Source organism: Octopus bimaculoides, chromosome 11 (assembly GCF_046866305.1).
Source record: "Octopus bimaculoides isolate indiv1 chromosome 11, ASM4686630v1, whole genome shotgun sequence".
Lineage (NCBI taxonomy): Eukaryota > Metazoa > Mollusca > Cephalopoda > Octopoda > Octopodidae > Octopus > Octopus bimaculoides.
The window spans coordinates 79574943-79590279 of record NC_142938.1 but is presented as its reverse complement, the minus strand read 5'-3'; the positions used below and the strand labels follow the sequence as shown (position 1 = coordinate 79590279).

General features: G+C 34.7%; 1 protein-coding gene across 11 annotated transcripts in view; it reads left to right on the top strand.

Moving 5' to 3' along the window:
- The window catches only part of LOC106867931 (ras-like GTP-binding protein RHO), a 101658-nt gene extending 92169 nt beyond the window's left edge, over window positions 1-9489 (top strand). For 4 of the 11 annotated variants that reach the window (XM_089360425.1, XM_089360434.1, XM_089360428.1 and 1 more), the window contains exons 3-4: window positions 1898-2324; window positions 6209-9489. In XM_089360425.1, the coding sequence (XP_089216551.1) occupies window positions 1898-2320 (423 nt within the window). In that variant the 3' untranslated portion in view covers window positions 2321-2324; window positions 6209-9489. Of the gene's footprint in view, window positions 1-1897; window positions 4197-6208 lie in introns of those variants that run through there. The other 7 variants (XM_089360426.1, XM_089360436.1, XM_089360429.1 and 4 more) reach the window with 2 other exon arrangements.
- Window positions 9490-15337: the final 5848 nt, after the last annotated feature.

Sequence of the window (15337 nt, the reverse complement as noted above, 5' to 3'; positions counted from 1 at the left end):
TTTTTCCATTTCCTGAGAGGCCTTCTGAATGGTTCTCATCCAATCTCTTGGCATCACTTGACAAACTGTGTGGGTTCACCTGTTGTCTTGTGACACATCTATCCTTGTGCAACTTGTTTTCGGAATAATTCCATGATCACATTCTTCACCCCTTTTCTTTGAATTGTTTCGGATGTGTTCCAACAATGATAATCCTAGTAGGGACCTTTCCTTGGCTCTCTTCTACAACACAAGATATATGCTAATTATGTACAAATATCTTGCTATTTTTATTGGAAATTTCATTTTTAGATGCAGACAACTGAATATTTCATACATGGATTGGAAATAATTTCGAATGTTGTTTCTATAAACTTTTTAATTACATTGTTCAATAGCTGGAAGCTAATTACAAAATTAGTGTTGTGAGTCAGGAAAAATTTTTCTCTCTCTCCTTTTTTTTATATTTCATTTTTTGTTTTAAGAGATTTAGCAATTTAAATTCTGGAAGTTTTTTTGAGATTTCTAAGTGTAATTGTTTTGTATTAGATGTAACATAATAATTGTAATATAAATATTAAACTGTATTGATGAAATTGTAGTTAATGTTTAAACTGCAAGATTGTGTAAGTTTATAATGTAAATTTTAGTATTTTAAGTTTTACAACTGTCACTGTCTCCCTCCAATCTATTGTTCCCATTCCCTCACACTTGGCCATACTTTTCTTATGTAGCATAGCCTAAGGACCCACCCAGTTGCTCCCTTTTCTTAACCTATCACAAATCCCTTCCTTATCTCTCTGCCGTACTTTCCTCCCCTTTCTCTATAAACTTTATCATAACTGTTCATGTTGTCCTCCCTCTTCCCACTGTCCAAAATTACTACCCACCTTTCTCCTTCAGTTTTAGGGGCGACTTCTGGCCTTTATCCATGAAAATTATGAAGTGATCTTAATGCTGGTGACATTATAAGCAACCAATACACTAAGTGGTTGGCATTAGGAAGGGAATCCAGCTATATAAACCATACCAAAGTAGACATTGAGCATGGCACAGTCCTCCTTATTACAACCTATCAAACAAACCAGCCCATACCAACAAGGAAGCTGAATGTTTATTGATGTACACGTGTATATATATACATATGTATATATATATTTGTGTCTGTATTTCTGTGATTTTATTGGTCCCCATACACTGATCCTGGAACATAGATTACCAAATATTTTTAGTTGTGACATGCTTTCACCTGCTTTATCTATTAATGTCAAAATTGTGGTGCAAATACATTGCAAGGAGAGATTAATATTTTCATTAATCTTAATGGTTTTTTGGAGTTAACTTCATTTACCAGCTTTGTATTTCCTCAGCATTCATTCTAAGCTCAATTATTGATCTAGATATCCTTCAAAATAGATAATTTTAAATTGGAATAATATCACAAAAGCAGAACCCGAGCAATTTCGAATTGATTGACTCTTATTTTATTGGGCATAGAAATGTTCAGGTTTCCAGATAATGTTTGTAAATGCTTTATGTAAGTAATGAAAGCTAAATACTCAAATCCCACCAACATAGTGTAGTATTGGAAGAGCAATTAAGCCAAGATTATCTGCTACAGTGACTGGTATTCAGTATTGGTATTATTTCTTACAAGTACTCGAATTTTTATGCTATTAAAATTTGATCCAGTGGACATAGATTTTAAATTTCTTTTCCTGCTCTAACTTTGCCTGCATAATAAATTTGACATTAAATGCTTTTTGACCAAATCTAAACTTTTTAAAAATGAATTGTCAGTTAATGTGGCACTGGTTTAGTTAACTAACATGTTTCATTTTTGCTGTCTTTGATTAATGCTGAAATTTGTCTGTTTTGAAAATAAATTCAAGCTTTTTCTTTTTTTCTTAAATTTCAGGTGGAATTGGCTTTATGGGATACAGCCGGTCAAGAGGATTATGATAGATTGCGACCGCTCTCCTATCCTGATACAGATGTTATATTAATGTGTTTCTCTATTGATAGTCCTGACAGTTTAGAGAACATTCCAGAAAAGTGGACACCTGAAGTGAAGCATTTTTGTCCTAATGTTCCCATTATATTAGTTGGAAACAAAAAAGATCTGCGCAATGATGAAACTACACGTCGGGAATTGGCCAAGATGAAACAAGAACCTGTAAGAGCTGATGATGGCAAAGCAATGTCGGAAAAAATCGGTGCTTTCTCATATTTAGAATGTTCAGCCAAAACTAAAGAGGGGGTTAGAGAGGTGTTTGAAACGGCAACCAAAGCAGCTTTACAAGTCAAAAAGAAGAAAAGAGGAAGATGTATCTTGTTCTGAAAAGGTGGTGATATTTTTATAGTCTGTGCTGAAAGAAGGTCTATCCTATTTCTGTGTTTCTCTTGGCATTTTCAGTTGTTCATTGTTACAGTATGTGCAACTGTTCCCTGAGAAATGTCTCTTCATACTACTGCAATGACTTGAAATTCTGGCCAAAAACAATTTGCAGCTTTTGTACTATTAAAAGATGGTTTCCATAAATGCAACGGTTCCATTATTCCCCTTAAATACGTTGCTATATAATTGGTTTCCTCTCAAAACTACTACTAGCTATGATTCTGCTATGGTAAATTAAATCAGCACAACCATTGCTGTTGGTTGCAGTTTTTTCTTTAAATTTCAGAAAAGTGAGCAGAGCTCATTTTTGTATTAAAAAAAAAAAAAAATGAACCCGTTCAACTATTATTGCTGGTACTACTATATTTCAGCTTTTCGTTGTTAATAACCGTAATAGTGCTAATGAAAGCTTGGAACATCCTGATCATCAGGCAATGAGAAAAATCTGCTGGATAACAAATTGAAGAAACTGTATAACTTTTTATAACATTAAAATTCCTCTACTGGTCTTTGCCATTGATGGGATTCAGGAATATATTTTGATTGAATAAATATTAGTATACAATGGATGAGTTTAAGTTGCAATAGAATTGGCATTTTTCTTTCATTTTTTTTTTTTTTTAAATTTTTTTTTTATTTTAAATTTTGACATCTCTGGTTTGTCTTTGCTCTTTGTTTACTTGTTGAAGAAATGTAAACATGTTGAGCCTTGAAAGTTTCTAGTTGTGATTGAACCTGAAACTTTGGTTGAAATATATCTAGTTTCCATTTGATTAATACTCGTAATCTCTTTCAAAACATAATTGATAATTTCATAGCATTATTCATTTAATCATGCTGTTCCCTCTGCATTATTTTTTGGACAGTTCTTGTGCATAATGGCCTTAGTGCCTTAAAAAAATTGCTACTTAAATAATAACGAAAAGCTTTTTTTTTTCTTTATAACATGGCTGCTGGAACTTGTATTTTCTGGATTGCAACATTCTGTTAAATTTAGAATAAAGTTGAATTTGTCTTCCTTGTAAAGCAGTTTTAATTTATGGATTTTGGAAATGAGAAATAGCCTAGTTTTGGTGGATAGAATGTGAGAAAGTATAAGTACCTTGGTTAAAAATTAACCATTATATTGCCACTTGGCATTTGACTTCAGTAATATCGATTTTAAAATATTGCTCATTTTTTACACAGTGCTCCATTTAAGCTGTTAGTATATAAGTTTTTCTTAGAATACTGATTGTATTAAGTCATCCAATTATTTGCGTTAACATCTATTTTGTTTTAATCTCAAAATTGTCTATTAAACGTACAAGGACGCAAATATAAGTGGCAGATAAACTTTGAATATATTGGTATTTTCCAAGTTACAGGTGTTGCATTCCTTTTAAATTCTTGCTGTAACGTGGAACACTGTAGTGCAAAAGTCCTGTGTTTTTTGGAATTCCACATTATGGCAAAGTTTTCAGGAATGCAATATATCTGTAACATGGAATGTTTGCAATTTACGATTCTTTCCCCCTCACTTCAAATCTTAGATAATGGTAATTCTGATGCCATTTAGTGTTGAAATTTGGTTTCAGTTTCAAGTGTGGGATTTGGAGGTTTTTCTGTAGTTAATTTAAATGAAGATATAAAACATTGTTCTACTGTGATAGTACTTGATAGTTAATGGCCCAAATGTTGATAGCTTTATATTCCAGCATTGAAAAAACTTCTGTGACACATTCCAGTATGTCATTTTCATGTTTAATATTCTTATAATGTCGATAAGATTATAATTTCTGTATCATGTGCTCCAAATAAAATTCTGGCTGATATTCAATTTTTGTCTGTTTTTTTCACTTAAATGAACCATTTGACTCTGATTAGTCAAAATAATTTTCTTTTCTCTAGAATGTATTAAGTGGGGATATTTATAATTGCTTAATAATTAAAATATTTTATTTCAGCTTCTAAATTTTTGCTAAAATCTCTCATGGATATAATGTGTGATATAGGAAATACAATAAAATATCAACTAATAAATTTTCCTTTTTGAAAAACTAAAGTCTTTATGGTTTTGTAAAGAAATCCATATCTTTGTATAGCTAAAAGGTTATGAGAATTTTGCAGTCACTTAAATTCTATTGAATCTTAGTGCTTAAAATTTAGATTTTAGTCATTAGCTATTCTCAATATCGAACAGTATTGTCAAGGAAATTATTTGGTGTGGAAGTTCAAAAATGTATTGCTGATCTGTTGTCCATTGATAACATAACTGAGAAGACAGCATGAATAAAGTACAAGGTTGGTATAGCACAGTATGCTAATTGAATTTTCCGTTAAGTACTATAAAATTAGTAACCTAAATGTATAGGATACTGCCTTTTTTTTTTTTTTTAATATTTATTATACACTTTTCATTATATTGGCATGGATTGGATGGGCGAGTTGGTTCTTATTCAGTTACTTGCTTTCTTTTTAGAACGGGTTGGAATCAGGGTCGCTCTTGCACATTTCCATTTTTGAAATATTATGCTCTTCCTGTTGCCAATCAGTCTGCAGAATGTACTGGGTGCATTTTGTCATGGAATCAACATTTAAAGTGGTCACACTCAGCCTCATTTTTCTCGTCATCCACCAGCAGCAGTAGAGGATTGTTTTTTTTCTTCTCCAGCAGGTAGAAGAGATATCAGTTATGGAAGAGGACACTTGATAGGACGGGGTGATAGCAGAAAGAGTAAGAGATGAAATATGAATGCAAGAAAACTGCAAAACCATTACTGACTATACAGTTAGGTCTCAATGTATTTATGCAGTAAATACATGCTTAAACATTTTTGATATTTAGAGGGTGGACAATGAAAGTATTGCAAACTTTATAAGCCATCTTAGTACTTTATTTGCCTAAATAAAATTAGATCTTAAGTTTTTAAAATACATTCTTATTTGAAAGAATATATTCAATTTTTTTTTTTTTTCTGTAATATTTTTGTAACTGCTTTGGGGTTTAAAAAGCAGGAAGGTGTTTTTTTTTCTTAATTCTTGTCTTGCTGTTTGTATTTCAGTCTAAATGTTTTCTATTTTTAAAAATTTTAAACTAAGCTGGTTGTAAATTCATAGATCATAACATAATCTAGAAAAGTTACTGAACATTGATGTTTTCATGCATTTAAATCTATAAAGTTTTATAAATATTGGGTGACTTATTCTGATTATAATCTCTCAGATTATTAACCTCATTTTTCAAAGTAAAAATATTTTTTAATATTTATATGCCCACCATTGATCAATTTGTCATCTTGTTTTAATGTCCCTGGGTGTGTTACATAGTAGTAGATTGGATTCAAACTAGCAATCATTTAGGAACCAAGGATAATATTCGTATCCTGAAGGCCCCACATAATGTAGGTACTAAATTATAATCCTATTTTCATCTATATTAACAATATGAAAGACTTGCTAAATTTTAATTCAATTTTTCATGGTTAAATTAGGGGCTGTGGGATTAGTAATAGAATCTTTATTTAATTTGTTCTCATCACCGGTCTGTTAATCTTTTTGATATTAAGCAACTTCAGACCACTTATTTTATGAATGGAAACCTTCCATCAAAATTTCATGTTATGTTCTAAGCACCAGCTTAATGAATTAAAAAAAAAATTTTTTACTAAATTCCTTCATTTATTTTCAAAATTGAAAGACTTTTTCAATTATAATAATAACAAAAAAACAAACCTAGTTTCCTATTTCCAAAATTAGATTATTTTATAATGGCTGAGAATGCTAATGTTTGTATTAATTTTCAATGTTTTAGGAATATATTTAATTAACGATTTGAATTTTCTTTCGTAGGTTGAATTGGCTCTTTGGGATACTGCTGGACAAGAAGATTATGATAGGCTGCGACCTTTGTCTTACCCTGACACAGATGTGATTCTTATGTGCTTTTCTATCGACAGTCCAGACAGTTTGGAAAATATACCGGAGAAGTGGACCCCCGAAGTGAAACACTTTTGTCCTAATGTTCCTATCATTTTGGTCGGCAATAAGAAAGATCTTCGAAATGATGAAAATACAAAGAGAGAACTTATGAAGATGAAGCAGGAACCTGTACGACCCGAAGATGGTCGTGCTATGGCTGAAAAGATCAATGCCTATAGTTACTTAGAATGTTCTGCTAAGACCAAAGATGGTGTGAGAGAAGTGTTTGAAACAGCTACTCGGGCAGCACTTCAAGTAAAGAAGAAGAAGAAAGGAGCCTGTACCATGTTGTAATTTGGACACGCATCAATTTTTCTCATTCTTTCCAACTTTTTCCTCTCCCCCCCCACTTATGTATCCCACTTACAACAAAGAAAAGGAAACTTTTTTTTTTTTTTTTTCAAAACATGCTTTTTGTTACAAAAAAAAAAAAGAAAAACTTGCTGCTTTCTCCAATGTTCACAAACTTAGTCCACTTTTTGCAGATATCTAATCTAAATCTAATCAATTTGATTCACTGATTTTTTTTGCAAGTCAGTTTGAACGAGATGATAAAAATTATAAAAAAGAATATATATATATGAAATTATATTTAAAATGAATTTAAAAAATGAAAAATGTTTGTATGGACATGTGGACTACAGATAGGTATGTGTGTGCATGGTTGATTGGTTTGTATGTCTGTAGATACATAAAACGAAATTGTTCATGTTGCTATTGGCACCATGCTCGACAGCCTTTTCAATATGCATTCATGAACACTTTTTCCTACTCTTATGCTGGTATTCATTCCTGTTTGCATAACATTTTATTTCAACATATTTTTTTTTTTTCATTTGCCATTGGTTATAGTTAAACGGTTTGTATTATTATTATTATGCCAGTATTTTTTTCTTATCGTAACAAAACGAAAGTAAATCTGAATAAAAAAACAAACTTAATCTCTCTTTGAAATATTGGAGAGATAGTAAACCTGACCATTGTAGCTAAATTGTGTGCTGGTATCTTCCAACATTGAAGTATTATTTTTCTAAGTTAGAATATTTTCTGCCGCCTTATTGCTCATCTGTAGCTGTCTTCAGGTATCTGTCAACTGCAGTACTAATAGATACAGAGACCAAAATCATTATTTTAAACCACATACCTGCTTTCCGTCATAAATGTATTTGGATGAATGGATTAAAACTTTTTCTCTAGGTAGCTATCTGGAATGGTGTTACCTTTTTTTATCAGACAGCTTTATCTACATCATAAAGAAAGTCTTTCATCTTCAGCTGTCACTTTTTAATGATATGGTGAATATAATTTGGCAGATTTTTTTCTTAAGACTTAGTTATTTCACCTTTATTGAACTAATATTATTAACCCTAATAAAATATCTACTGATGAAGGGATTCACTGTTCTTTATTGTATAAAGACTGGCTGCTTCTTCAGTGATATAACAGGTTTTTAATTCTTTTAATTTTGTCTGATTTTTATATCTGACTGCTCCAAATTTTTTTTTTTTTTTAACGGAATAAACTTGTGCCAGAATTACAATTCCTCATATTAAGTCTTTTTTTTTTTTCTTTCTAATATAATTAAGACATTCTCAAAAAAAAAAAAAAAAAGCCTTAAATTGCTTTTTAATTATCAGCAAGAATAAGCATTGCAGGAACTGAGTTAAGATGTTCCAAATAGGTTGTGTTTTTAAAACTGTTCCAAATATATTTTCTTGTTCCTGTGTGCACGTGTACAGAATTCTTCATTGACTTTTTTTGAGTATTAACAAGCATGTAGTTGAAGAAAATCTGTAATAAAGGTTCTTATTTGATTAAAAAGTTGTTTTTAAAGTTTGTCTAATTTTCCTAATCTGAGTTAAGGACAATCAACCAACATTTATTAGTTCAGCTAAGACTTAACAAAAGACATTGTTTTCCTAGTTAGACGAAGCAAAAATGTTTTTTAAAATTTCTTATTTTGATACGATAGGTGGTCTTTCAAACACATTTGCTTCTTGTAGAATCTTCAATGTATTCCTAATACCAGTTCATCCAGTTCAAACAAAATTTCAACTGAAGTAGCAAGGAAGCTTAGATTTTACGTTTGAATGGTGTTAAAGAAAGCTTATTGAGATTCTAGCAAGCTTAACTGTATGCTGTAGCTGTGTTTATTTATCTTGCCATCTCAGTGGTATGCTTGTACTACTTCAAAGTGGTTCATTATAAAATTTCAATGAAGTCAGTTGGTATAAATCTATAACAATCATGTAGAAACGCTGTTTCTCCTGAGGCTTATATTTTGAAAACTAATCTGTGAAACATTTTATTAAATGTAGTAAATTTATACACTTAAATCCTGACATCCCATCCCTTCGCGTGGCAAAGTCTATAGAATACGGATTTTTCAATTAAATATACCCCTTCCTCACACCCCTTTTTTTTTTTTTTTTTTTTTTTTTTTTTTTTTTCCCCTGAAAAACAACCTCCATTTGTACCACAAGTTAAAAAAAAAATTCTCTTGAATGACACGTACTATTATTAAGGTAGGTGTTTCGCTCCATCAGAAATTCTATGGTACATGAAGCTATTGCTGCTGGGTAGAATTTGGATGTTGGTGCCTTAAACAGTCTCAACTTTTTTAATATTGGTTTAATGTCACCATTTAACAATGTCAGAAACAAATCTATCAGTTTAATTTTTAGATTAACATTCTCTTTCAGAGCTTGTGTACACCATTGAATCTCCTACTTTTATGTTAACTTTCCAGGTTATTTTTCAAGTTACAATTGTCACTTTGGCTTTATCCTTTTCTTCCTTTTCAAAAATTAAAAATATTTTTTTAACTGCAACATTCAACCAAAACTGAAGGATAATTAAACCTTGGTTATCCTAGATTTATTTTTACTTTCTATCTTAATCGTTCTCATACTGTTTTTTTTTTTTCTCTTTTTTTTTTCCCTTTATCCTAGTTTCATATTGTATTCTGAAATATCTCTGGAGAAGAAAGAAAAAATATAATTACGTTTATTTTTGAATTTTATAAATTTTGTTTTGAGTCTCTCCCAAAGATGAATGAATAATGTTCTTGCTTTGCCGTTATTCCCCACCTTAAAAAAAAAAAAATTATAATTTTTTTTTTAAAAATAAAAATAAAACTTACAGAACAGTTATGTCAGTGTTGTCAGTTTGTGGATTAGCGTCTTTTCAAAGTTCCCATTATTAAACTAAAAAAGAATTTCAAGAAAAATCCTTTACAAGTGATAGATGTTCTTTTTATTGAATCTGCTGGTTGTTCTTGTATACATTATGTGCTGCGGGGTCAGGGTTAATGGACCGCTTCTCCCTGAACTGGTTTATTTCTTTTCAATTCGAATTCAGATTAAGCTTCATTCACAACGGAAAATTGAATGGGAGATGTGTTCAGTGAAACAAAAACAAAACATAAATTGCTTATTTGTCAACGACTTGTGATTGGGAGTTCTTTGGCCGTTTGTATTGATAATTTTGACAAAAAGATAAATCGTTTTGATTGAATAAACTCCGTGCCATTGATTTGCAGTTGGCGTTTTTTCGGTTACTGCATTAACTGAATATTTCTTAGTTGCAGTCTTAAGGAAAATATTGGACTAAGGGAGATAACTGGCTGAAAAATTGTTATAACCACGTTTAAATTTTAGGAAGGCTGGATAAAATGATGAGATGTAAATTTATAAAGAAAACTAATTCGATGATGATCATCATCATCATCGTTTAACGTCCGCTTTCCATGCTAGCATGGGTTGGACGATTTGACTGAGGACTGGTGAAACCGGATGGCAACACCAGGCTCCAGTCTGATTTGGCAGAGTTTCTACAGCTGGATGCCCTTCCTAACGCCAACCACTCAGAGAGTGTAGTGGGTGCTTTTACGTGTCACCCGCACGAAAACGGCCACGCTCGAAATGGTGTCTTTTATGTGCCACCCGCACAAGCCAGTCCAGGGGCACTGGCAACGATCTCGCTCGAAAATCCTACAGGAGCCAGTCAGGCGGTACTGGCAACGGCCACGCTCAAAATGGTGCATCTCATGTGCCAACCGCACAAGAACCAGTCCAGGGGCACTGGCAACGATCTTACTTGGCTTGCCGGGTCTTCTCACGCACAGCCCATTTCCAAAGGTCTCGGTCCGTAGTCATCGCCTCGGTGAGGCCCAATGTACGAAGGTCTTGCCTCACCACCTCAGCCCAGGTCTTCCTGGGCCTACCTCTTCCACGGGTTCCCTCAACTGTTAGGGTGTGGCACTTTTTCACGCAGCTATCCTCCTCCATTCTCACCACATGTCCATACCAGCGCAATCGTCTCTCTTGCACGCCACAACTGATGCTTCTAATGTTCAGCTTTTCTCTCAAGATACTTACACTCTGACGGGTATTCACATTGACATTACACATCCAATGGAGCATACTGGCTTCATTTCTTGCGAGCTTACGTATGTCCTCAGCAGTTACAGCCCATGTTTCACTGCCATGTAGCATGGTTGTTCGTACGCATGCGTCATACAGTCTGCCTTTTACTCTGAGTGAGAGTCCCTTTGTCGCCAGCAGGGGTAAGAGCTCTCTAAACTTTGCCCAGGCTATTCTTATTCTAGCAGCTACACTTTCAGCGCACCCACCCCCACTACTAACTTGGTCGCCCAGATAGCGGAAGCTATCGACTACCTCTAGTTTTTCACCCTGGAATGAGATAGAAGTTGTTTCCTGTTTGTTTGCAGTCTTTATTGCACCTGAACATCTGCCACAAACAAAAACTAACTTGCTAGTTAACCTGCCTTTGATGTTGCTGCACCTCTTATGTGTCCATAGCTTGCACCGGGTACATCTTATAGAGTTACTACCTACTCCTTTTCTACATACTGAGCAGGGCCATCTACCTGAAGGGGTTTGTGTTTTATCTACCTTCCTACTTATTAGGATTTTGGTTTTAGCTAGGTTGACTCTAAGGCCCTTCAATTCTAGACCTTGCTTCCACACCTGAAACTTCTCCTCTAGTTCTGATAGTGACTCCGCAATTAGGGCAAGGTCATCAGCATAGAGGAGCTCCCAGGGGCAACCTGTCTTGAACTCCTCTGTGATTGCCTGGAGGACTATGGTAAATAATAGGGGGCTGAGGACGGAACCTTGGTGGACCCCTACCTCTACCCGGAATTCATTGCTGTACTCATTTCCAACCCTCACCTTACTGGCAGCATCTCTGTACATGGCTCGCACAGCTCTCACTAACCATTCTTTTATCCCAAGTTTCCTCATTGACCACCAGATAAGGGATCGGGGGACCCTGTCAAAGGCTTTCTCCATGTCAACGAAAGCCAGGTACAGAGGTTTATCCTTAGCTAGGTATTTCTCTTGCAACTGTCTCACTAGAAATAAGGCATCAGTAGTGCTTTTACCTGGCACGAACCCAAACTGCATCTCATCTAAATTGATTCGCTCCCTAATTAGTTGGGCTATGACCCTCTCTGTAACTTTCATAACCTGATCTAACAGCTTGATGCCTCTGTAATTATTTGTATCTAAAGCGTCCCCTTTACCTTTGTAGCAGTTGACTATGATGCTGCTACACCAGTCATAGGGTATGACTCCTTCGTGTATCACCTGGTTCGTAATACGGGTGACTAGGCTATAGCCAACACTGCCAGATATTTTGAGCATCTCTGCAGTGATTCCTGATGGGCCGGGGGCTTTCCCGGTCTTCATACTCTTAATTGCTTTATCTACCCTGGTACTATCAACTCGGATAGCTGGTCCCTCTATTGGGTCGACATAAGGCAGGCTCTCTTTCTCCCATTCATTCTCTTTATTAAGCAATCTATCGTAGTGGCATCTCCAGACCTCTTTCTTTGCATCCTCATTTAATGCAAGCGTACCATCATCCATGCGAACACATTTCTCTCCTACAACATCACTATTCTCTCTCCTACACTGTCTTGCAACACGAAATACCTCGAGTCTTTGGTCCTCATGGCGCAGAACATTGGCAAATCTTTCCTTATCTGCTTCCCCTCTGGCTAAATAAACCTGTCGCCTAGCCTCCCTTCTGGCACATTGGTACAATTCCCTGCTACCACCGTTCTTCCAGTCCTTCCAAGCCTGTTTAATGTCTTTTATTTTTCTATTCACACACAATGTATCGTTATTGTGTAGACTAGATTGTAGTTCAAGATGATTGCCTCAACTATTCTGCGTCCATATTTTTTTTTTTTTTTTTTGTCCTCACCATACTTTGAGGTTGGATTATGACATAGGGTATCACTTATTTTGCATGGCTTTGAAATGATGAAGTATCCACACATTGCCTACTACACTCTCGTATAAATGATTGTAAAGAAACACTTGCATATGCACACTGGTGTGTGTGTGAATGTGCACACACAGAGTGGTCTTCTGTCTTCTAAACCCACATACAAGTCTGGGATTACAGATTCCAATAGTGCTGTGCAGTGGGACAACCTGGAACCATGGGTTCAGGAAGCAAACATCTTAATGTCTGCAATGTTAAAAAAAAAATATATATATATACCTAATGGATGGTGAGCTGTTCTTTTATCAGTTTACCTCTACCTTGTTAGAGAGGGAAGTCTAAGATTAAATCTAATTATTTAAAGATATTTACTATTGAATTCAGCCTGGCTTTAATTTTCTAGTTATGACTTTGCTTCATGAGTGAAAGTGCTTTTATTGTAAAGAGCACATAACATATTCAAAGATTTAACACCATCTTGTGATTTCTCTTTGAACTAATCTGATCCCCCTCTGATTGCTTGACTTGCTAGAAATAACAACTAAATCCTTTTAAAAGAATACTGTACCATCTTTATAAAAGTGTGCATTATATATTTCGGGTATATTGTGGGGTACAAACATGACGTTTGGAATGTGAAGGTCAAAGTTACCTTGGTGCAAAACTGCAAAAATTGCCAGAAAATTTTAACTCCAGGCTTTCTTGTTTTGCAGATAAATAATTATCTTATCAAATGAAAGATCTATGGAGTATTGGGTGTGTGGGTGGGAACCATTACCTGGTTTACTATTTGTGTTAGCATGGTAACTACAAAAGAAAACAAATCCCTGAAGTTTATCTGTCACATCCTCTATTTATTATTTCGACAGTCGAATGAATTTACTTTGGCTGAGTTGGCTAAAACTTAAAACTTAATTTTTCTGGCTGACCTGAATGTCTGATTGATTGTTGCCCGAAATTCAGCACAAAAAAAGCCAAGTCTTCATTTATTATACAATAAGGATTTACTATTTGGAAACAAGACAGCAAGTATGCTAGAGTTTTATCTGTCATATAATGGGAATCTTCGGCAGTAATTTAGCTATTATGAGTGATATCAGAAATTATAATTTAATTTTCATCAAATTTGTTGGTGCTCATACTTATTTTCAAAGGAAAAATATTTATTTTGACCCCCTCAGAGCTGGGGCCCCTATATCTAACTTTACTCTCCACCTGGGACCTTGAGCAAAAGGAAGAAAATAGTTGTGTATACAGTTCCAATAGTAATGTGTTTCACGAAGAATCCAGTAGAGATGTTGTTTAAGCTCTTCCTGTTATTGTGGGAATATGGCATGACAGGGTTAGAATTAAATAAAACAATAATGTATTCTTAAAACGTTCCAGCAGATTCAGTTGTAAATATAATTGCTGTTTTGTATTTTGTGAATGGAGAACAACTTTCCCTTACTTCTCATTTGTGTAACTCTTCCCAGAAATACCCTGCCTTTTTCTCTTCTTTCTCACTATATATGTATGTGTGTGGAAAGTTCTTTTACTCATTGTCTGCCACCAAGCCTAGCATGTGCACTCAGTCTGCACATCTGTTAACTCTGTATATTTTTTTGTTTCCTCATTCCTTATATAGTGTAAAGTGTGACTGGAGAAATCAACTCACCCAACATATGTATTGGCTTTCATATAGAGATAATCTAGGAAGGAGAGAAGGCACTGCTCTTCTCTTTTTACAGGATCTTCACAACTGATGACACTGAGTGAGGAAGGTGTTCTCAAACCAAAGATCAGGCTTGAATGCTGTAACAGAGTGAATTCTGCTGATGAGACTCAAGGGGTCATGTGTGGGTGTTAATCCTTTGACTGCGTAATTAAATTTCATGGTTATTCCCATAACGATGTTAATTAACCCTACATCCACTTCCTGAATTGATGTTTTCTTCTTCTGTAGGTATGGGTTTCATATCCACCTCTGATTCTTGCTCTGTAAAGAGATATTTGATGAAGTATGTGGCCACACTGGAGCACTGCATTGAAAGGCTTTAGTTGAACAAATTGATGCCAGTACTTATTTTTTTGAAAGTCTGATTCTTATTCAATCAAACTCTTGCCAAACTGCTATGTTATGAGGACATGAACCAACACCAGCTCTCAAGCTGGGGTGGAGATTCACACCTACCTACCTACATACATACATCATCATCATCATCATCGTCGTTTAACGTCCGCTTTCCATGCTAGCATGGGTTGGACGATTTGACTGAGGACTGGTGAAAACCAGATGGCTACACCAGGCTCCAATCTGATTTGGCAGAGTTTCTACAGCTGGGTGCCCTTCCTAACGCCAACCACTCAGAGAGTGTAGCATACGTACATATAAGTATATTTGTATGCATATGCAACTGACTTCTTTCAGTTTTCCTCCACCAAATCCACTGTGAAATCTTGGTCGGCCCAGGGCTATAGTAGAAGACACTTGTCTTAATTGCCATGCAGCAGGACTGAACCCAGGCTGTATATTCATTGGTTCTAATCAGTGTGCTGAGGTATCTGCATTGGATTAACAGAAAGGATGCAGAGCTAAATGAACTTACCACCATTTCTATCAACTCTTCTCTCCAACACTGATATTTACTTCAAACCAAAGCCCTTTGATAAATGGTTACATAGGACATATAAAATTTAACCTTCAGTTTCCTTCACAAATTAATATCATTTATATTTCATGATTTCTGACTGCATCAATAA